Source organism: Balaenoptera physalus, assembly GCF_965194825.1.
Source record: "Balaenoptera physalus genome assembly, chromosome: 3".
Lineage (NCBI taxonomy): Eukaryota > Metazoa > Chordata > Mammalia > Artiodactyla > Balaenopteridae > Balaenoptera > Balaenoptera physalus.
In genome coordinates, this window is record NC_138890.1 from 115190497 (window position 1) to 115213982 (window position 23486).

The 23486-nt window shown below is 40.1% G+C and overlaps 1 protein-coding gene and 1 long non-coding RNA gene across 3 annotated transcripts in view; both read left to right on the plus strand.

Moving 5' to 3' along the window:
- The window catches only part of LOC309659055, a 430937-nt gene that overhangs the window by 272526 nt on the left and 134925 nt on the right, over nt 1-23486 (plus strand). The window lies entirely within an intron of this gene.
- ARSB (arylsulfatase B) overlaps nt 1-23486 on the plus strand; it is a 200537-nt gene that overhangs the window by 42126 nt on the left and 134925 nt on the right. For both annotated transcript variants that reach the window (XM_082458123.1, XM_082458122.1), the window contains exon 4: nt 5062-5269. In XM_082458123.1, coding sequence (XP_082314249.1) covers nt 5062-5269 — 208 coding nt within the window. The remainder of the gene's footprint in view (nt 1-5061; nt 5270-23486) is intronic.

Sequence of the window (23486 nt, forward strand, 5' to 3'; positions counted from 1 at the left end):
TGTCTTAACTCCTGTAGCGGGGGAAGGCTCAGGAACTGAGGAAAACTGTAGGCCCTAAGAGCTCACAAGCCACCCAAACCCGTGTGATTAGTATGGTGCTGCTCATAGGTAATATGGAAATTGCTGGGTGAGAGGTGGTCATTTTCCTACAGTGACTGAAATGTTCCGAAGCAGTAGCCAGCCTTTTCAGCATCCCCAAAGTCAAGTTTGAAGCATAGACATAAATGAATGAAATAATCAGTAGCTGAGTAATAGCCCCAGAAAGTTTAAGACAGCAAATGCCAATGTTTATAGTTTCAATTCTCAATGAAAGGATGCAGCACACCAATTACAGGACTTTCATCATTTTATTCCAACATTGAATCTAATTCTGTGCTAACTTCTCTGTGCCATCTACAGACTGTAACGTAGGCAACTTGCTCTAAGATGGAAATCATTGAAGACATACACACAAAGTATCCACAAGCTGACTTAAAAATGTTTCTGTTTTAAAGAGCACTTGGGGAAAAAAAAGCATATGGAGCTATTTCGTAACAGAAACACAGTTGGTGCTGGAATCAAGGAGATATTGCTAATAACCATTGCACAGTGTTAAGAAGGAATGTCTTTTCTCTTTTTTCTACAGGATAATTCCCTTAGTACTAATACTACAGTGTGAAAGTAACACATTCACAAAATATCGTTTGGTTAAAAATAGCCCCCCTCAAAACTTTGCAGAATAAAAATAAATCTTTTCTCCCATACCTCATCTACTAGCAGCTTCTTAAAACAAATGTGAATTTCTAGTGGCAGACACTTACTTTTTCCTGTCACAATTTGGAAAGAAATGTCTTAATTTGGAAGTCAAAGAGAATAACACTTTAAAAACATGTCATATGCTTTTTAAAAAGTTATACTTTAAATTAGGGAAATGTGCTAAAGAAATGAAAATAAGGCTTTCTTCCTCACTGGAATTAGCATAATGAGAAAGGGAGATGAACCCTTAGCACCATTTTAATATGCTAATAATTTTAGGTTATAATGTCATACTTTTACTTAATACCTAAACATTTGGTCATGATTCACATTTAGGATTCCAATTTACAGACCTAAAGAAAGGTGTACAGCTAGGGTTGGTGTAAAGGTGGCAGCTGTAACTGGGTTGGTGAGAGCAGAGATCTGGACCCAAGAAAGACCAAGGGAGAGATCAAGGTCCTGCACAAACCCGGAGATCTATGGAGATCAAACTCGGGTCCAGGACTTTGGTGTTTTGAATCAGGATGTCAGTAAGGTCAGAATGGGCCTGAAAGTCTCGAAAGGCCAAGGCTCCATTAAGTTGGAACGCAAGTCAGTAGACAGCATAATAATAATGAGCCCATCCCCAGGATGGCGGCTGCTCGCTTTGCGCTGAGGTTGGCAGGTGTGGGGAAATTGACTACAGCTGTTTACTGGGAGGGTCTTAGGACAAGAGGCTGCAGGCGGGTTCCTGACCGTGGTGGAGAACCTGAGGGCCCGAGTTAATTGTTCTTTCCACTGGGCTACCATGTGATACTACGAAGAGTACTCTGTTGATTTTTTTTTTTTTCAAGTTAAAGGTAGTATAGAAACGTTTCACATCTAGCCCTGCTGGCAAATGAGTTGTTCCATGAATAAAGCTCACCTTGTGAGAGCTGAAACTTTATTTTTACAGTATTGGATGGAAATACTCTAAAATGTGGTACATTGGTCCTTACCTCATTAAATGGGCTACACTGTTTACCATTCTGACTCCTGGTGACCCAGAGCCATACCGATGTGTGCAAGGATGTTTGCCCATACACTAAATGGTCTTAGATCACTGCTGACGAAATGGGAAAAAGACAACTTGTTTTGTTCAAGGATCACCTTTACCTGTAAGTCTAGTTGGCAGGTAGCGCGAGGCCTTTGCAGGGCCTGTAACAGTCATAGGCCAGGGAAGACTGCATCTCCCAGGGGTTGTTTTCATTTTCTCTTCTCAGTTATGCCCCTTCTGTTTGAACTAACAGGAGCCTGACCACTGGAAAAATGGGGGAATTGTTGTAGTATTATCATTTTAATCCCTCAAGAGCGACGGTCATGTCTTCAACCACTAAAGAATAATTACAGGAAAGGTTTTCAGGTAATTTCTTGCTATATTTAACAAAGTGTGTAGAATGATTTCCACACTGAATATTTATAAGACCCTTTAATGATGGTCCCAGAAACATTATTTTTTTCCCCAGAGTGGTTATGAGATCTCTCCTCCACCACCCTCCCCAGCTATCGCCTCCAGGGATCACTTGTTGGCTGGAAACGACCTGCCCTCCTTCCCCTTTCCCTCCTTAACCATGGGAGCTGCCGAGTTGCCCATAATGACCTGGGTGAGCACTTTTTCCTGAAACTGTGAGCTCCCTTTCTCATCTCTCCACCCCTGTCCACTGTAGAGAATCCAGACCAGGGTCACAAAGTCTAGTGTTTACAAGGGCCAGGCTGCTACCCTAAATAAATGAAGTCATTCAGGTAGGACAGTGGGGAGACTAGAATATCAGGGAGCCCTTGGGGGAGGCCGGGGGTCTCTGTTTCTCATACTCCAGCCATTTGTTGTCAGATGGAGTGTGGGCCTGGAGTTGTCAGAAGTTCTGATTTTCAAGAAAATAAAAAAACTAAACAAAACAGGTTTTCATGTGACATTTCCTGATTTTTAAAACTTTGTGTGGGTTGCAGATTGTTGTAGCCTTCCAATTTTTAATCCGTCCCCATCCAGACCCTGGCTGGTGGCTGGGGCATGGGCTTGGTCTGGTGCTGAAGGTCCAGACGGCAGTTCCCACTGCAGAACCTCACTGCGCTGGCAGGTCCTGGTTGCCCCTGCACATCCTTTCCCCTCCGAACATCTTAGCCCAGGGTTCTTCCTCCCCACCTGGGCGGGGCATCTGCTGGGATTCCCTTCACCGTGGTCTGGAGGAACACAGACTTTTCAGTGTGACTTGTGTGGCTGGAGGAGAACGCGCCGTGTGTCAAGGAGCAGCAGAGGCAGAGCTAAAGCCGTGTCAGAGTGGTTAGTGTTGCATTTTGGAGTTGGAATTTGGAATGTGTTCCCATGGAAATAATGTACGAACGAAGCCTAGGGTCTACATCATCATCGTTTTTATTCCATCACCTGCCTCCTTAGTAAAATGGGTTTTAAAGTGATGTCTGTGATATTGAACAGCCATTTTGAACATTTTGATTTTCAGGAAAAGGTGTTTCTAAGTTCCAAAGACCTGAACTAAAAATACTGTCTTGGGTGTCTATTTGAGTTCTATATATGTATACCCATTACTGTATCACAGTGATGTGTAATGTGTAATTTAAAACAATTTATCAACAGTAATGAATGAAATATGAGCCCACCTCCCAATCTGCATTCTAACTTTTCCCCATTCCTTTATGAGATTTAAATGCCTCAAATACTTCAACAGAATTATGTTTTTACTCTTGGGTTGAGCCAGTTGCTGTCTCTTTGAGGGTTTTCAATTCATTAAAGAATTCTATAGGAGCACAGTGAAGAGAGCCTTCAGAAAGACTCACTAAGAGGAAGAGGCTGACTCAGAATATCACTAACGTTAAATTCTGTAAATTGGGTAGGAGGTAAAATAGAATCAATGTAGCATACTCCTTAGTTTCCAGGAATTAAATTGGCCTTATGTTTGGTCCTAGATCAAAGACTAACAAGGCATGGTGTTCACTTGTTTTCTTATAAAAATATAAACAATCCTTAAACCTCTCGTAAAAGGTGGTAACTTATTTTTCAGCTAAAGCAGAAAGCTAACCCATCTATTGGGACATAGCCACACTGTAATAGTGGGGTTTCCAATAGGAAATTGCTCTGCAATTAATATGAACTTGTGCAAGTCATATGACCTTTCTAAGCCTCAGTTAACTTACCTGTAAAATGGGTGTAGTAAGGTGGTTCTGAGTATTACATGAGACAGAATTATTGGTATTATTATTTGTTTGGATCAGAGCTTTCTAGGCCATTTTAGAACTCAAGCTTCTATTTTCATAAAATTCACCCATTTAAAGTACACAATTCAATAGTAAATTCACAGAGTTGTGCAACCATCACCACAGTCTAAGTTTAGTACATTTTCGCCGCCCCCAAAAGAAGTCTTGTACCTGTTAGAAGTCACTCATCCCTCCTCTCCCCCACAACTCCCTACAGCTTCAGGCAACCACTAATCTACTTCCTGTTTCCATAGATTTGCCTATTCTGGACATTTTATATGAATGGAATCATACAAAACGTGATCTTTGTGATTGGTTTCTGTCACTTAACATAATGTTTTCAAGGTGCATCTATGTTGTAGGATGTGTCAGTACTTCATTCCTTTTTACGGCTGCATCATATTCCTTTTATTGCTGTATATTGCTGAAAATATACCACATTTTGTTAATCCATTCATCAACCGGTGGACATTTTAGTCGTTTTCACTTTTTGGCTATTATGAATAATGCCACTGTGATCATTCGTGTACAAGTTTTTGTGTGGATTTATGCTTTTGTTTTTCTAGGAATGGAAATGCTGACTCATATGGTCACTGTAGCTTTAACAATTTCAGGAACTGCCAAGTTGTTCTTCAAACTGGCTGCACCATTTTACATCCCCATCAGCAATGAATGAGTGTTTCCATTTTTCCACATCCTCACCAACACTTCTTATTTTCCATTTTTAAAATTATAAACCTCGTAGCGGGTGTGAAGTGGTATGTCAGTGTGGTTTTTATTTGCATTTCCCTAATGACTAAACGATGCAGAATATCTTTTCATGTGCTTATTGGCCGTTTGTGTATCTCCTTTGGAGAAACATCTATTCAAATTCTTTGCCCATTTTGTAGTTGGGTTAATTGAGTTTTATTATTGAGTTGTAAGAGTTCTTAATATATTCTAGATACAAGTCCCTTATCTGATATATGACTTAAAAATATTTCTAACCCAGTTTGTGGGTTGTCTGAATATTACTTTTATTAACTGATAAATCTGGGCTTCTCTCTCTATATTTAATGCTTCCAAGCCCTCTTAACTGATTTGCACAAACTCTCTTTCCAGCCTCTGTTTCTCTACCTTGCTCTCCAGTCTGTCCACGAGCCCCTTCAGGTCCCGGAGGAATACCTGAAGCCATACGACTTTATCCAAGATAAGAATAGGCATTACTATGCAGGAATGGTGTCCCTTATGGATGAAGCAGTGGGAAATGTCACCACAGCCTTAAAAAGCCGTGGGCTCTGGAACAACACGGTGTTCATCTTCTCCACAGGTAAGTCAGTCAATAGGAAAATCATCTCTTGGCAGAGCTTAGGACATAGTATTCAATAAATGGAATGAAGATAAATTGGAGCATTTAGCAGTTCCTTATTAAAATAAATGCTAACTGCAAGAGTGGAGACATGATAATAATAGATAGAAAAATGTGTCTAAGGAAAAAGAATTATGAGCCTTCTCCCGTCTTCCTTCAGATATCAAAATATTCTTGGAGTATGCTTGCAAACAAGCTCTCAGTAACTGAGTAAGTGTGAGTGGACAACACTCCTATGCAGGGCAGCTGGGCAGTGAATCCTTGGACTGACTTGTTCCCAACAATCTCTACAGCCCAGGCATCCTCTATGAAGAGGACTTCTGCTGACTAGAGGGGTCTCTGATCAGTGCAGAGACAGATTGTGACATTATGAAGACACTTAAGAAATGGAACCATTTAAATCTAGGCTAGAGTCTCCAAGTATTGATTTTTTTATATTAAAATTTTCTGACAATAAAGTCATACATCACTGATTACAGAAAAAACAAAAGAAGGGAGAAAAATTTTTTGAAAAATCATTTTCATTATGGCAATGTCATTCTGATTCCTAATCTGTTATATATATGTGTTTTTTTCCCCCTTCTCATTAGACATAGTTTTCTAAAATTTTCCTATGATGTGCTTTGGGTGTAGATCATGGTTTATTCATTATGCTGAGTGTTCAGAGAGCACTTTCCATCTGAAAATGCAGATCCTTTTGTTATGGGAAATTTCCTTGTATTCTTTATTTCAGAATTGTTTGGCCCTCCACCCCACCTTTCTCCTATTCTCTCTTTACAAAACTCCTGTTATTTGGATATTGGATCAATCCTCTAATTTTCTTAGTTTTTTTCCTCCCCTATTTTCTTTATTGTTCTTCTACTACTTGGGAAATTTCCTTATCATTATTCTCTAATCATTCTATTGAATTCATTGCAACCGCCATTTTTTTTCAAGTCTATTTTATTGTTTTTTTTATTGGAGCATAATTGCTTTACAATGTTGTGTTAGTTTCTGCTATAGAACAAAGTGAATCAACTATATGTATACATATATCCCCTTCCCTTGAGCCTCCCTCCCACCCTGCTGCCATCCCACCCCTCTAGGTCATCACAGAGCACTGAGCTGAGCTCCCTGTGCTATGCAGCAGCTTCCCACTAGCTATCTATTTTACACATGGTAGTGTATATATGTTAATGCTACTCTCTCAATTCGTCTCACCCTTCCTTTCCCCGCCTATGTCCACAAGTCCGTTCTCTACATCTGCGTCTCTTTTCCTGCCCTGCAAATAGGTTCATTGGTACCATTTTTCTAGATTCCATATATATGCATTAATATACGGTATTCATTTTTCTCTTTCTGACTTACTTCACTTTGTATGACAGACTCTAGGTTCATCCATATCACTACAAATGACCCAATTTCATTCCTTTTTATGTCTGAGTAATATTCCATTGTATATATGTACCACATCTTCTTTATCCATTCATCTGTAGATGGACATTTAGGTTGTTTCCGTATCCTGGCTATTGTAAATAGTGCTGCAATGAACATTGGGGTACATGTATATTTTTTTTGTTTTTCATTTTATTATTATTTATTTATTTATTTTTGCTGCATTGGGTCTTTGTTGCTGCACGTGGGCTTTCTCTAGTTGCGGCGAGTGGGGCTCCTCTTTGTTGCGGTGCATAGGCTTCTCGTTGCTGTGGCTTCTCTTGTTGCGGAGCACAGGCTCTAGGCGCATGGGCTTCAGTAGTTGTAGCACACAGGCTCAGTAGTTGCAGTGCGCGGGCTCAGTAGTTGCGACACGCTGGCTGTAGGGTGCGCAGGCTTCAGTAGTTGTGGTGTGTGGGCTAAGTAGTTGTGGCTTGTGGGCTCTAGAGCGCAGGCTCAGTAGTTGTGGCGCACAGGCTTAGTTGCTCCGCAGCATGTGGGATCTTCCTGGATCAGGGATCGAACACATGTTCCCTGCATTGGCAGGCGGATTCTTAACCACTGCGCCACCAGGAAAGTCTCTGGGGTACATGTATCTTTTTGAATTATGTTTTTCTCAGGGCATATGCCCAGTAGCAGCAACCACCATATTTTTTAATTGTCAAAAACTCTTTCCTGTTTTCTGATAACTCCTTTTTTGTAAAGTTTGTTTTTATTTTATAAATGTAATAATTTATTTCTCCAAAGCCTGCACTCTTAACCATTAATTTTATATATATATATGTGAATGTGAGTGTGTATGTAGGTATGTGTATACATATACATATATGTGTGTATTAGGTATACACATACATGTATTTTTTTTTACTTTTTAAAACATTTTTGTCAGAGTATAGTTGCTTCACAATATTGTATATATTTTTAAGTTTGCTTGTACTCCCAACTTTGTCTCTTTCTCTTCTAAGGTCATTTGTATCTTTGTTTTGGTCTGTCTTTCATGAAGGAGGCTTTTTCAGACCCCTAGTGATCCTTGGCTAAAACCCAAAAATTTGATTGGAAACTCCAAGGGTGAGGTCAGGACTTGTCATCTGGTAAGTTTTACTGTAAAGTGACTGTGTGAGAAGTATGAGGTGACACATTGAGGAATTAATCTGGGTATTCTACTTATAGATTTTTTAAAGAGTTGTTTTGTTTTGTTTTGTTTTGCTTGTAATTAGGCATGGTTATGGAACGTAGCATTTACTGAGTACTTACCATGTGTGGGACATGGTTCTAAGTGCTTTACATGAATTAGTTCAGTTAATCCTCACAGTAATTCTCTGGGGACTCTTATTATCCCATCTTGCAGATGTGAGAACTGAAGCACAAAGAGGCTAAGTAACTTGCCTAAGGTCACACAGCCAGGCAGAGCCAGGTGTCACCCTTTCTGCCTCTGACACGATGATCTGGAAGTTCTTACTGGACCTCAAGATATAGCAGTGCTTTCCCCGAGGTGTGCTGCAATTTTGATTTGTTGAGAAGCCTCGGCAGGGCCGAGGTAGCATCCACCCTGACCAGCCTTTTTCAGTTGCTTTAGTGCTATACAAATACTATAATTTTCTAAGTGTGTCCTGCTGTGAAAAAGGTTGAGTATAGATAACATATGTTTTCCCCAAAAAACTTACCCTTCAGAAAAGAGGGCAACATCTTATACTTAAGTCCTTACAAGTTCTCTCATAGTCCGAGAGTCTTTTTCAATTTCCTTTATTTTGAACAGCCTGGTAAAGCACTTTGATCAGTGCTGGTATTGAATGCTTATAGAGGTCACTGGAAAGAATCAATTAAAAAGGAGTCCAAGACATTTAATACTGATTTAGTAATTATTCCTGGGAAATGACCTCACTGTTTTAAGAATTGGAAGTTATAAGTTTGTGAAACAAGCCTTTGTTGTAGATATCACAATTATACAATTTAAGGATAAATTATATCCTGAAATGAACGTATATATGGATTGATGTATCATACATAGACTGAGAAGTACTCAGACAGAAGTGAAAATGGTAGCTCTGGAAAACTGTTAAACGTCTCAGGGTGGCTCCTGTGACAACAGATACTGATGTCAAGTGTGCATGGGGAGAGGTGGAATACAGTTTTTTCATGATAAGTGAAGGTGGAAAAAAGCAATATTTTAAGATCTGTATATCTCTTTTATTATATGATTTCAAATGTGTATACATAGATATATTTTAAATAGATAGTTGACTATTTCATAAATATCCATAATATTTATTCAAGTCGGCAAAAATAATTTTTGGAGCTTTACACTGAGAAAATGGGAATTACCTTATAATTGGGTTGCCTTATTCTGACAGTTTGATATATTAATAGATACATTAGTCTTGGACCATCTTTGCTTTGTTGAGCTAAATCCAACTTTATAGTGTGTATGTATTTTAATTATACTGCTGGATTCAGTTTGCTAGGGTTTTATTTAGAAGATTTGCTTTGATTTAAAAGTAAAAGTGGAGTAGGTGGTTTCTTTTCTCCCTGTTGGGTTTTGTTGTATTGGTTATACACATGTCGTAAAATACTTTGGAAGTTTTTCCATCTTTTTTTATGCTCTGGAACACTTTGCAGATCGTTTGAAAGATCCCTCTGGTAAGCTGGTCCCTGGAACCTTTTTAGGAGGCTTAAAGAAAATTATCTCCATAGTTTAAATTTTTTGCTTAATTATATCTAGGGGTGTGGGTCTTTAAAATATTTTAAAATTAATTTTGCCTGAAATACAGTGAGCCCTTTGATCTGCATGCTGAGATTATTTTTCACTCCAGGAAGTCTTCCTTGTTCATATTTTAGCTTATTGCTTTTGTTCTGTTTATTGCTTTTGTTCTGATTTAATTCTCAAAAATGTCTTTAATTTGTAGGTTGAATTACTGACTCAGCTTTTCTTTCATCAGTTTCAGTTTTTCATCCTTTTTCTCAGTCTGCTGGAGCTCTTGTGCAATACCAGTTAGACATTTGTGCAATTTTAATTCTGCTCCTTAATATCTCCAGTGGAGATTACTATTGATAGTATTTTTAGCATCTTTGCAATCCTTTCTTTGCCTCAATCAGTTCTTTTTTCTTTTAAGTTTGTTAGTAATAATAATGACTACTGTTTATTAAATATTTACTGCATCCCAGGCCGTTCTAGTGCTTTTCCTATACTTTCTCATTGTTAGTCATGTTTTAATCATTAAAGTTCCAAGTAGCATTGTGCAATGGGTTTCTTTATCCCTACTTTAAAAATGAAGAAACCAAAATTTAAAGAGGTTAAGTGATTTGCCCAAGTCTACTGCTATGGTCTGAATGTTTGTGTTCCCCCCAAATTCATATGTGGTGGTGTTGGAAGGTGGGGGCCCTTGGGAGGTAATTAGGTCATGAGGGAGGACCCCTCATGAATGGGATTAGTGCTTTTACAAAAGAGGCACCAGAGAGATCTCTAGCACCTTCCTCCATGTGAGGACACAGTGAGAAGATGTTGGCTGTGAACCAGGAGAGGATTCTCACCAGAAGGTGACTATACTGGTGCCTTGACCTTGAACTTCCCAGCTTCCATAGCTGTGAGAAATAAATTTCTGTTGTTTATAAGCCACCCCGTCCATGGTATTTTGTTATAGCTGCCGAATGGGCTAAGAGCCATACATCTAATAGATGGAAGAGGAGAATTCAAACCCAGATCAACCTGAGGTCAGTACCTGTTAAACCTCATCAGCTGTGCTTTTACATCTCATCTTTTCCTTCTGTCTCATCCCATTGTCCCTAATCTCTACTTTTTGGCTTTCTACACTTCTATTCATAAAACCCATGATTTTCCTGAATCTTTCTGAATAGAACTTTCCTAAAATCATCATTTCCGTAGTAAATCATTTCCAGCTATATACTCTTCCTCGGAGTGTAAGCAGTCGAGGACCTATCCGCCCAGAGTGCATGGCCATCTCTTGGCCTCTGGTCACTGTCCCCTGGTTAATTCCTTCTCACATCTATAGCTTGGGGTCAGGTTGATGCACACAACTCGCTCTGTTCCCAGTGGCCTTTAGGCGTTGAGTGTCCTACACTCCAGTGAACCTGACTGACCTACTTCACATTTTCTTATCTTCGGACTGCTTCTTCGGCATGGCTACCAGATTCTTCCTGTCTCCACACCTTCAGGGCTTTACTTAGGGGGGCATTTGCCAGGGCAGTGTACCCCACTGCCAGGCCCTTTCTTCTGCCCACTGTTCTCTGGGAGTCGTGATCTCTCACTGCGGATAGGAAGTTGAAGAGGTAGTAATGCTCTGGTCGTGTCAGATATGAGCACTGTCCCCTCCCAGGCTGCCTTCCTGCCTCTTTTCAGGTAGGCGAGTGGCTCCACGTCGAGGCAGACAGGGTAGACCAGCCCTTGTTTCTTCAGCTCAGCTTCTCCAGCCCTACAGCTTATGGAAATTTCTCCAGCGTTCTCTCTGACATTACAGATTGTCTGTGAGTCCTGGTTTCTCACATTGTAATGAATTTTCATCTTATTCTAACTCATCACAACGTGATGTTATTCATCTTATTCTATGTCTATGTAATTTTAGCAGAGTATTGGTTAAGAGAAGCAGCACTAACGGCCATTAGGAAGATACCATTTTAACCGGGGCTCCTATCACCACAGCTGAGCTTTATAGTTGCTAAACTCCAGGAATCTTCACAGAAGTCTAACCCTGAGTAAAATGAGCTAAAATTAGAGCCAACTGTGGAGCAACTTGATCATGAATTAAAACTAGGAAAACTGAGTCTAGAACCTTGAAGAGAAAACAACGATTGATCTCAACATCTTTCTGCAGCTATTATATGTTTATATTAACTCTTATCAGAATAACCATTTTCTCTTACATTTAGAGGAGAGTTTGACTATAAGGACAAACCTGATTTCCTCTGGAAACTTTTTCTGTGTTTATTGACAATTTCTTTGCCTGAAGTTGAATTTAATAATGTGATTAAACCCCAAGGAAACAAGCCCTGGATCTGGCTGGTTATAGAATGGTGATTCATTTTTTCCAGTTTTCTCACTTTACTTCACTTGGCACTGCTCTTCTTCACAAGCATAAAAATACTGGGTGCATCCAAACAAATAACTATTGAATCCAGTAGTATAGAAAACCCTGACATATACTAGCTTGGTATCACACTTGTATTTAGTGAAAGGGAGAGGTAAAGGCATATATTTTTTAGGTGCAGATGTTTGAAGACACTTTAAAAAATCTTCTTTTATAATCTGCAGGAGACCCATGAGGCTTCCTCATCCTTTGTCATTATCATCTGAGGGCTTAAGGTGATAACTCAGTGTGCCAGCTGGGAACCACTTGCAGCAGTGGAGTGTTTGTTAAAAATGCACTTGCTGAGGTGACGGCTGCACAACATTGTGGATGTACTAAAGGTTACTGAATTGGACACACTAAAATGGTTAATTTTATGTTATGTGAATTTCATCTCAGTTTTTAAAAATACAATTTCTCAGACTCTATTACAGACTTACTAAATCAGAACCTAAATGAATGAAATCAGAAACTCTGGGATCTGGGCCCAGGAATCTTCATTTTTAACAGTAATCCAGGTGATTCTTCTGTATAGAGAAATTTGAGAACTTTTGATCTAAGGTAACTTATTCAAACCCTGGGAATTTACCTAATGAAGAATAGAGAGAGAGAGACAGAACCCAGTAGCACCACCATAGAGGAACCCTGACCAGATCCTGTTCGATCACACATCTCTACTTGAACAAACAGAGTAATTTATTCCAGAGCCTAAACTTTTAACATTTATTATCTGATTATGTTTCACAAAATTATGTGTGATTTAATACCTTAGAGTGATAAAGATTCTTAACTAATTCCCCTAAATCTTATGTCCCTTTCTCCCTCGTATGTTGAATTCCCTTCAAAACTGGTACCAACAAATGGAGAACTCCTTCACAGTTTAAATGTACTTATTAAGCAGTTGGCAGACTTATAAATATTATAGAAATTCTGTGCCAGGAACAAAGTAATTTGATGCTGGCAAATCAATCTCACTAAGTTCTTCAGACTCTTAAATGCATTTCTGACAAAGCTAAGGAAAACCTGTTAAGTGAATAAGTGATATAGTGGATCCACACTGGCTTTCTCTTTGCAAATAGTGCTTTTTTCAACACAACTTCCATAGAGGGGAATAACAACGCATAGCTCAAAACTATGAGATGAGAACTATCTTCTCCCTAGCCAGAGGTCATTAACCCATTTCACCTCTTTAGAATTTTCATGTTAATGTCCATGCTAAAAGCATGTCGGATCACTTTAAGGTTTTATTAGTAATAGGCAGTAATGCATACAGATTTGTTGATTATTTTATTGAGACAAAATAATAATCAATACATTTTAAAGGCCCCCAGAACAAAGTCTTGCATTTGTATTCTCTGTGACAAACCATTGAATCCACAAGCCCAGAGTCTAAGGCAAAGATGCTTCTCAATGCCTATGTTTATCAGATCTTCCATGTTTTATCATAATTCTACTTATATACTATAATATAATATCATATTATTGATATTATGAATTTCTTAGCATGAGAAACATGAAATAATCTTTACTTTCACACTTCTATGAGAAGTGGCCTTTCCCTGAGTTTATACTTAATGGAAAATATATATTGAACTGAGCATACTTATTGACTAAATTACAAGCTTTCCGATTTGTTTGGGTTTACTTTCGCCTCTTGTTTTGCACTCCATTTTAAAGGTCACATTTAAAATGGATCCATTGCTTATATTGTACATTTCTCACAGAGCTCATTAGAGCCAAAAGCCCCTGTGGAGGCGAGGGGAGTGTTAGGTTGGACAGGCTGCCCTGGAGGATGAAGCAAGGTGAAAAGGAGGTTCTACATAAAAATAATCACGTGGCAACCACAGTCACAGCAGGAGGAAGGGGCTGAAGTAAAGTCAGGTCACCCCAGTTATAGATGAAAATACGCAGTAGGCAACCAGAGGATGAAAGAGAGGACTAAATGGCCTAGGAATTATGAGTTTCTGAAATAGCAGAAAATAGATTGTATTTCAGGTGTTTTGCGCCTGGAATTTAAAAAAATCAATGTCATTAATTATACATGGAAGATAAAAATTTAGGAACCAGTATTTTCAGTTGACAAACAAAAGCTGTGTATTGTTTATACTCCTATCTGCCAGAATGTAATGGGGACTGACTGTGTGGTAGTTCTTTTAAGAAAACAAAAAAATGAGAGTGACTGAATTTTAGCTACTAAAGAACCCAAACAATCTAATTCTTCCCCATTTTACTCTCCATGTGTGGGGTTCTCCTCGAGGCAGTGGTAACTGCTGTGCATGTGTGTGGAATATATTTGAAACAAGGCATTTGCTCCAAAATTGGAGCATTCCATGGCTAGCTTGTGCCGGCGTTCTGTCCCAGATTCCTCTCCACTTTGGGTTTATACAGTGATTGCTGTGGTTTTCCGACTTGATCTGAGGCCCCCTGTTAGGCAGCTGAGGAAAGGCTGCCGTCTCCCTCCTTCCCAGGAGTTTAAGGAGACTTGCTGTTCCGAGGAGGGCCTGGGAACCAGGGCCGAAGCTCTTTGTGGGAGATAGCCCTGCTGTGCTCGGCCTCTAAAAGGCTGCTCATCCTTTGCTCTCAGAAGCATGAGATTCCCCCGGCCAGGCCTAAAAACAATAATAATGATATATTTGAAAAAATCCCCATCGCGTCTCTTGCTGACTTTGGCAGTTAGGTACCAAGCATCAACAAAACACTGTATACAGATATCTGCCTTCCAGGCTTGTTCCTTTCTTACAGAATAATCCTTAACCTAGTGGGAGCTCTTTTTTCATGTGTCCTTAATGAGAAAATATTTCAGAGATTATTGGCACCACGGGTTTGTTCCTTTCCGGCAGCTGTCAACCTTAACCATCTGTGGTCTCTATGATCTCTTTCCTATTTTTCTTTCACAGTATGGTCCACACTTAATCAGCCCCTCCTAGGATGACTGTGCCAAGTACAGTGATTTGTTTCTTTGTTGTCTCTACTCCAGAACACTTTCTTATTTGGGCAGAGCTTTTAAAAAAGAAAAATGGCTTCAAAAAACTTAGCAAACATTAAAAATGGCATCCACTTCTGTGGAGACTACCAACAAAACCCAAAGCTATATCTGTTTTCAAAACAGCCTGTGATCTGGTAACATGTTCTGACATCCACAGACATACACACGTTCGTCAGCAGTGTACAAGAAGGAAGGGAGTGCTGTGTTTGGACTAAGAATGTTGGCTTTGTGGTGCTGCTTTAAAATCCCACTTCGGTGTCATGTTTGATGTTAGAAGGTCTTTCTAGCGTCCAGAGGTAATAGAGCAGGCTAAATGGTGGGATCTGTTGAAAATCCAGTTCCCAAAAGTGCCCTGTGTGCAGTACATACAGCTCACATCGGGGAGTCCCTGCAGGGAGGGGCATGATTGGTATCTGTGGTGGGTTGTGATCATCACGCTATCACCAGGTGAGGTCACCTGACCATGTGAGTCATCATTTTCTTCCTGACAACAAGAATTAGTCAGTTAATAAGCATGACTCTCGATTTTATTTAGGACAATGTGTTGGTCCTGAGGAGACCAGAAGCTAAAGATGTGAGGCATAAGTGTCACATTCCCTTGAGGCTGAGGCAGGGGCCAGGCAAGTGTATGGCTTGGAGAAGTCCTTTCCTATGTCTGGGTTTCTGATGCATGCACTAGAAGGAGTTGTGTTTTCTCCCTGATCTCCAGGCTGAAAATCACTTAGTTCAAGGAGAAATGTTACAGAGGGCAGTGTGAATGGTCACAGGGAAGGCAAAAAGTCTGTCGAGCCACTAGTCCAGCACAGTGCCTAGCACAAAGCTCAGGAAATATTTGCAGGTGGAGGAGTGTGCTTGCATTCGAGATCCAGCAACACACCCACCTACCAGCAGGCCACAGGTCAAAGTCAAGCGAGTGGAACTGGAAAATGAAGTTTGGAAGAGAGCCTCTGGATCAGGGTCAGCAGGAGAGGCTTCATGAGGAGCCAGGATATAAATTAAACTGTGCTTGAACGATGGATAAAATATCAGCAGGCGAATGGAAAGAGAGGGCAGGGCATTTGGGGCATGGAGAGTGGCATGAGCAGACGAGCAGGGGGAGGGAAGCAAAGGTGTGTTCTGGGTGTGGTGACTAGGCCGGTCCAGCCTTCCCACTGGTGTTCAAAGGGACATCCAAAACCATGGGTGTGTCCTCCTGGAATGTTAATTTTGCTTGAATGTAGAGAAGGAAAATTATTTAATTTAACTGGTTAGTAATTTAAAACGTTTTTATATTAAAAGAAATGGGGCAAATTATGGAACAGAATACATTTAATTTCATGGATTTTTTTTTTTTTTTTTAATGTTCAAAATCTCAGGTTTCCACTCTTGATCATTTAATGGAAGAATTTAAAGTTCTTTAAAGGAGATCAACTCCATTCATTCACCAAAAATTGCCCATTAATCCTTACCTAGAGCTTGAGGCAGGAGCTGTGTTTCCTCGAAACTGCCAGTGGGAGGTGGGGCAAGCAGTCTAGCCCTTGGCCACATGGCCAAGGATTTTGCTTAGCTGTGAGAGAACCCCACGTGACGCTGGGACACTGCATGTCCTGGATGGCAAATCTTGATGGTGGTTGGTATGGCTCCTCTTAAAGGATGTGCCTCCGTCCCACACAACAGACATGAAGTACCTTTGTGCGCAGGTCTGGGCCATGGAGTCTGCACTCTTGCTAAGAATGAATGCAGGGAGGCCTGGCCTCCTTGGTCTCCCTGGATAATGGAATGAAGGGTCTTCAGAGGCACTTCCTGAGTCTTCAATTTCCTTTCCTTTCTCCCCTGCTGTTCCTAAGCCCTAAATTCCTGTCTTAGCTTCTCCAGCCCCTCTGGCTCACTGCTCTCCCCAGGTCCTTGCCCCCTCGCTATTCCTTTGTTTTCAGCATGTTTGGGTTGTGAATGATTAGGCAACTTAGATCACAGGTTTTGTTTTTCCTAGGCAAAGGCAAACCCCTCCCCTTGAAAGCTGTCTCCAGCTTTTCCCGGTTTTGAGAAAGCCACAGGCAGCCTCTCCAAGCTACAGTTGCATCTCAGAGGCCAACCAGAGGCCAAATTGTTGGTGGGTGAAAGAGCTTCTAGACCTTTCTTTACCATTTCTGTTTTAATTTCCATTTTTTTCTGGCATAGGTCAGATTGACTTTGTTATAGTTTTTTTGTTATAATGCCAAACTCTGCCCAGTGTTACAGACAGCTTTCTTGTACCATGGTCATCTACTCACAAGTGAAAGGAATTAAGAAAATGTCAAGAAGAACTCAGTTAATCCAATACGAAATAGCTCACTAGCCTTCATTATTCGGGGAAGAAAAAAATCCAGATCTGTGCTGTCCAATAGGTGCCCACTAGCTGCAGAGGGCTATTGAGCATCTGAAATGTGGCTAATTTGTATTGAGATGTGCTGTAAGTATAAACGACTGAATTTCAAAGACTTGGTATGAAAGAAGAATGTAAAATAATATCTCAATAATTTTTTATATTGATTACATGTTGAACTGATATCTTCAATATATTGGGTTGAATAAAATATATTATTAAAATTAATTTTAACTGTTTCTTTTTACCTTTTTCAAAATGTGGCCACTAGAAAATGTTAAATTACATATGTGGCTCAGGTTCTATTACTGTTGGACAGTGTTGCTCTAGATTGTAGCTTTGCAGTAATTCATTCCTTGTGGGAGTTCCCCAGGGATTATTTATTGAAGATTTTTCTCTCTTAACGATCATGCTAAGATGAAAATAACACATAGTAGACTGTAAGATTCTACAAAGCAAGAGCTGTGTCTCTTAACCTCCTTCTTTGGAGGCAGGAGTGGTGAGGTCGTTTTGCTTAGGAGGCTTGTAAACTGGCTCTGAAGATGTTTCCAAAAACAGCCTTGAGCACTGACAGCATCATTGAAATAAGGGTATTGCCTCCCAGTGACTCTCCCGAAAGATGTGATTCCTTTGGTTGCATAAATCAGGGGTTGGAACATTGAAAAAAGAAAGAAGGCAGTCTCATTACTTGAAGTACATATTACTCCAGTGGGTCTCAGCATGCACAGAGGCACTTGGCCAAGAACGATGATCACCCTTATTATCATTTTTTTAAAAAATATTTATTTATTTTTGGCTGTGTTGGGTCTTTGTTTCTGTGCGAGGGCTTTCTCTAGTTGCGGCAAGCGGGGGCCACTCTTCATCGCGGTGCGCGGGCCTCTCACTCTCGCGGCCTCTCTTGTTGCGGAGAACAGGCTCCAGACGCGCATGCTCAGTAGTTGTGGCTCACGGGCCCAGCTGCTCCGCGGCATGTGGGATCCTCCCAGACCAGGGCTCGAACCCGTGTCCCCTGCATTGGCAGGCGGATTCTCAACCACTGCGCCACCAGGGAAGCCCCCTATTATCATTTTATAAATGCAGAATGCAACATGATGGAGGCAGAAGTGGGAAAGCAAGTCTTTTCTAACTGCTCTAAAGAAAACCCCAAATATTTAACTTGTTTGCTGTGATGTGATAACACTCCTCCTTGGTGCCAGAAGAAATACCGTTGCAACATAGAACAAATAGAATTATGAGATCCGGGATCAACATATTATTAAATGCTCATGCTGTATAACAGTTTCTTTGAAATTTTAATCATTATGACTTATATAGGTCGAAGATACTCTCAAGGCCTCTGTATCCATTTTCAGCAATCTTTTTCTTTTTTAAGATTATAAAATCTTTTTTTTTTTTTTTTGGACAAGTTCACTATTAGGAAAGTATTTCTCCATAAAATAGAAGTAATCTTTTCCAAAACGGAAAGTTTTTTTTTTTTTAAAGATTTTATTTTTTAAGAGCAGTTTAGGCTCACAGCAGGATTAAGGGAAAGATAGAGAGATTTCCTGTATCCTCCCTGCCCCCCACTCATGCGTGGCCTCTGAGCTTATCACATCCCCTACCCACCAGGGTGCTGTTGCTTCTTAAGGTCTTTAAAATGTCCCCTTTGTTGTAGTGCCCCCTTGTCTTCTAATTCTCTGGGGTAGATAAGAAATAATTATCACCTGTTTGTAAATAGGGATATAATCCCAAGGGAGGTGATTTGTTGAAAAGCATAGGTGACCAGTAACAGAAATGATTTGAAAACTTAGATCTTTTGCTTTGCATTCCAGCTACTACATTCATAGTATCACATGGCTCTTTGAGAAATCGAGTCTTTTGTCCACAATAGAACATGCTGCTCTGAAAAGTGAGGAAGTGTATCTCATTTTTAGTTGCACTTCTTTTTATTAAATTCTACACTGCACTGTGTTCAATAATGTAGTTATGGGCTTCCCTGGTGGCGCAGTGGTTAAGAATCCGCCTGCCAATGCAGGGGACACGGGTTCGAGCCCTGGTCATGGAAGGTCCCACATGCCGCGGAGCAACTAAGCCCGTGCGCCACAACTAGAGAAAGCCTGCGCACAACAACGAAGACCCAACACAGCCAAAAATAAATAAAATAAATAAGTTTATATTAAAAAAATAAAAAATAATGTAGTTATTTATACAACATTTAGAAAGTTAAGAGAAGTAAATTGAATTCTTGATCTTGGTACTTTTACTTTCTTCCTAATAGCAATAAAAAAAAGATTTAGGCATCCTTGCTGGCTTCTTGGAGGCCGAGTTGCTGTGATGCTATGAAACCTTCGTTATCACATTCCCCCTGCTTGAATTGTCAGCTCATATTCTTGAAGAATTTAATCAGTCTTATTGCTGTGTATGACAATAGCATTTATTTTCTCTGCAAGAACTTATTTACTTTTTCTCTTAGATGGCTGTCCCTTTGTTGATAATCTTTTCTCAAGTCCTGAAGCACGGATTGATTTTGGAGCTTCAGGGAGATCAGTGGTTACATGGACTGAGGAAACGGTGTTCCTGTAGATTAGTGCACAGTCTGTGTAACCATCAACGAGGGATCCTGCTGAGAACTGTAAACGAGAAAGATGTGATAGGTTGTGAGAATAAGGGGCTCCAAGCGTGGGGATTCAGAAAGGAGCAGACATAAGCAGTCTCTTCGTTGGAGACACCACCAGTCAGCCAGCGTTTGTTTCCTTAAGCGTTCAGGGCTTGAAAAATGTCAAGAATCTTGAGAGTATGTCTGCAAGTGCAGAAATAATGGTCAGTGGATCTTTCTTACACAGTGTGTGAAGAGTAAGAAGTAAGAAACAGTTTGGAAAAGAAAAATGATTTTAAATGTTGGTATTTCAGGACAATGCTTTGTTTTTAAAGTTACATGTGATTATCTCAACTCCAGTTCAGTGTATTCCATGAAGCCCATTCAACTCTTGCCCTTGTGCTCTTTTACTATTCTTGGCCTTGGGCATACATCGCTCATCATAGGAACTTAGTAATGGACCTAGATTTTCTCCCAACTCAAAAGAACACCCAAAATTGATGTTACATTTTAACTCCAAAAGATTGCCCGAGTCAGATGCCTGATAGAGCAATATAATATGCCAACAAAGATTCCAGTTTCAGTCAATCTAGAATCCTCTGGAAAATCAACTACTTGGCATACTGGGAACAGGGAGAGGTTAGGAAGCCAGATCTGGGCAAAGCCAGGAATAGGGCCCTAGGCTGCCTACAGGATTGGCTTCCGAGGTTGGGGCAGAGTCTGATTTATAACAGACCAGAAGACATGGCAACTCAGGGGCCCATCTTGGAGAGACAGTGAAGCAAATGGTTAGGACAGAGCAGGGGCTGTCTAATCAGACAAACCCGAGTTCAGATCCTCGTTCTACCACTTACTAATTGGGTGACTTTGGGCAAATTACTTTTCTGAGCATCAGTATTCTTGTCTGCAAAATGGGGATAACGCTTACTCACAGGACTATTATGAGAATTAAATAAGATAATTCATGTAAAGTACCTGATACCAGGCCTGGTGTAAGGAAGGAATTTGATAAATACAGCTATGATTATTATTATCATCACTATCTGAGCTTTTTACCTTTTTACACTGGTTGACCAGGACACCACAGCAGTAATCTCTGGGGAATATGTTATTGTACAAATATTGTATCTGTGTTTACGCTCCAGAGGTCCAGGAACTCTCTGTACTACATTCACAATGTTTCTCTACCTCTAAAACTGTTCTAAAATTAAAAGTTTTTAAAAATACATACATACATATACATATATGTGAGAATAAGGGGCTCCAAGTGTGGGGATTCAGAAAGGAGCAGATATGATATATATATATAATATTTGAAAGGCCCTTAAAAATCAAATCAGATAATCAGATGAAGTCTATAAACTGAAAGGGAATATTCCTGAAAAGTTTCCATAAGTATAATTCCACTTCAAATAATTCTACTTTAATTGACAATATGTTGGTATTGGTATTGGTAGTTTTAGTTCCTAGTAGTACCATCAGAAAACCCTGATGTGCCAATATATTAACTATGAAATTGCATGTGGAATTTTTAGTTGCTACATAGGAGATACCTTTCCAAAGAGAAATAATAAATCTACTCTTTACTAATAAATCTACTCTACACCTCAAACTTACAGTTATAAACTATGAATTAGTTGTCTTTAGGATTGAAAGGATGTCTCATGAAGCTGATGGGCCAACATGAGGAAGTGTGGTGACAGTTTGAGCTGTGACCTTTCTCTTGGTTTGTTCCATTATAAATTTCTAAGAAGTTAACTGACTTTGGTCAAATTTGATTGAAGATCATTCAGTTTTCCTTGATTCTGGTCAAACCTGTGGTTTAATTTGCCACCTTTAAACACAGTTGCATTCAAAAAAGGATTTCAAATGGATATGTATCCTATCATAAATACATTTCAATGAAATTAAATAGGTGGGTGGCATAGGTAATGGAAGAAAAGTGATGATAATTACAAAATTTGATTTGAAGTTTCTTTGTGGTTGGTTGCCTGGCATTATTTAGCTTATGTTTTTCTCAACAACAGAAAATTATTAGGAATATAGTTAATATAGTCTTTTTTTTTTACACTAGTTCCTCTTTGGTTATCTATTTTATTTTATTTTTGAATATTTATTTATTTATTTTTAGCTGCATTGGGTCTTAGTTGCGGCACGCTGGCTCCAGAGCACATGGGCTCTCTAGTTGTGGCACACAGGCTCTCTAGTTGTGGTGTGCGGGCTCAGTAGTTGTGGCACGCAGGCTTAGTTGCCCTGCGGCATGTGGAATCTTAGTTCCCCGACCAGGGATCCAACAAGTGTCCCCTGTGTTGCAAGACCAATTCTTAACCACTGGAAGACCAGGGAAGTCCCTGGTTATCTATTTTAAATAGAGCAGTGTGTACGTGTCAATTGGTACATGTAAATTGGTATAGCCACTATGGAGAACAGTATGGAGGTTCCTTAAAAAACGAAAAATACAGCTACCGTATGATCCAGCAATCCCACTCCTGAGCATATATTCAGAGAAAAACATAGTTCGAAGGGATACATGCACCCCAATGTTCATTTCAGCACTGTTTTCAGTGGCCAAGACATGGAAACCACCTAAATGTCCATCGACAGATGAATGGATAGAGAAGATGTGGTACATATATACAGTGGACTATTAATCAGCCATAAAAAGAATGAAATAATGCCATTTGCAGCAACATGGATGGACCTAGAGATTATCATACTAATTGAAGTAAGCCAGACAAAGACAAATATCATATGGTATCACTTATATGCAGAATCTAAAAAAAAAATGATACAAATGAACTTATTTACAAAACAGAAACAGACTCGCAGACTTAGAGAATGAACTTGGGGGAAGTGGGAAGGGTGGAGGGAGGGATAGATTGGGAGTATAGGATTGACATGTACACACTGCTATATTTAAAATAGGAATATAGTTAATATAGTCTTTAATTTAAAAGAAACTTTGGGGGCTTCCCTGGTGGCGCAGTGATTAAGAATCCGCCTGCCAATGCAGGGGACACGGGTTCGAGCCCTGGTCCGGGAAGATCCCACATGCCGTGGAGCAGCTGGGCCCGTGTGCCACAACTACTGAGCCTGCGCTCTAGAGCCTGCAAGCCACAACTACTGAAATCGCGTGCCACGGCTACTGAAGCCTGTGTGCCGGGAGCCTGTGCTCTGCAACAGGAGGGGCCGCCGCGATGAGAGGCCCGCACACCCTGTGAGGAGTGCCCCCGCTCGCTGCAACTGGAGCAGGCTCGCGCGCAGCAACGAGGACCCAACTCAGCCAAATATAAATAAGTAAATAAATAAATTTATAAAAAAAAAAGAAAGCAACTTTGGTACAATGTATCCCACTATCCTAACATTGTATTAAAGAGGGCCTTTGAACTTGAATTCCCTCTGTATGGAACTCTCTTCATCCTAACCATCCCAGGGCTGATGCCTTGTCAGCTAACAAGTCAACTCCTCGTTTGACGTTGCCTTCCCTGCCCCCTCACTCACTGTCTATCCCATCACAGCGTTGGTTTTCTTCAGAGCACTTATCACTGTGGGAATTATCTTGTCTGCTTGTTTTTTTTTTCTTGTTTATCAAATTAAGTTCCAAGGGAGCAAGGACCTTGTCTGTCTTATTCATCACTATATCCCCTGTGGTCAGAACACTGCACATAGTAAATAGATACTTTAAGTTTGACTTTGCAATGCATATGTGTAGGCATATATGCATTTATAATTCCTGGTAGTAAACAGGCCAGAAAGATCCCCTCCATGAACGAGTAACAATCTCC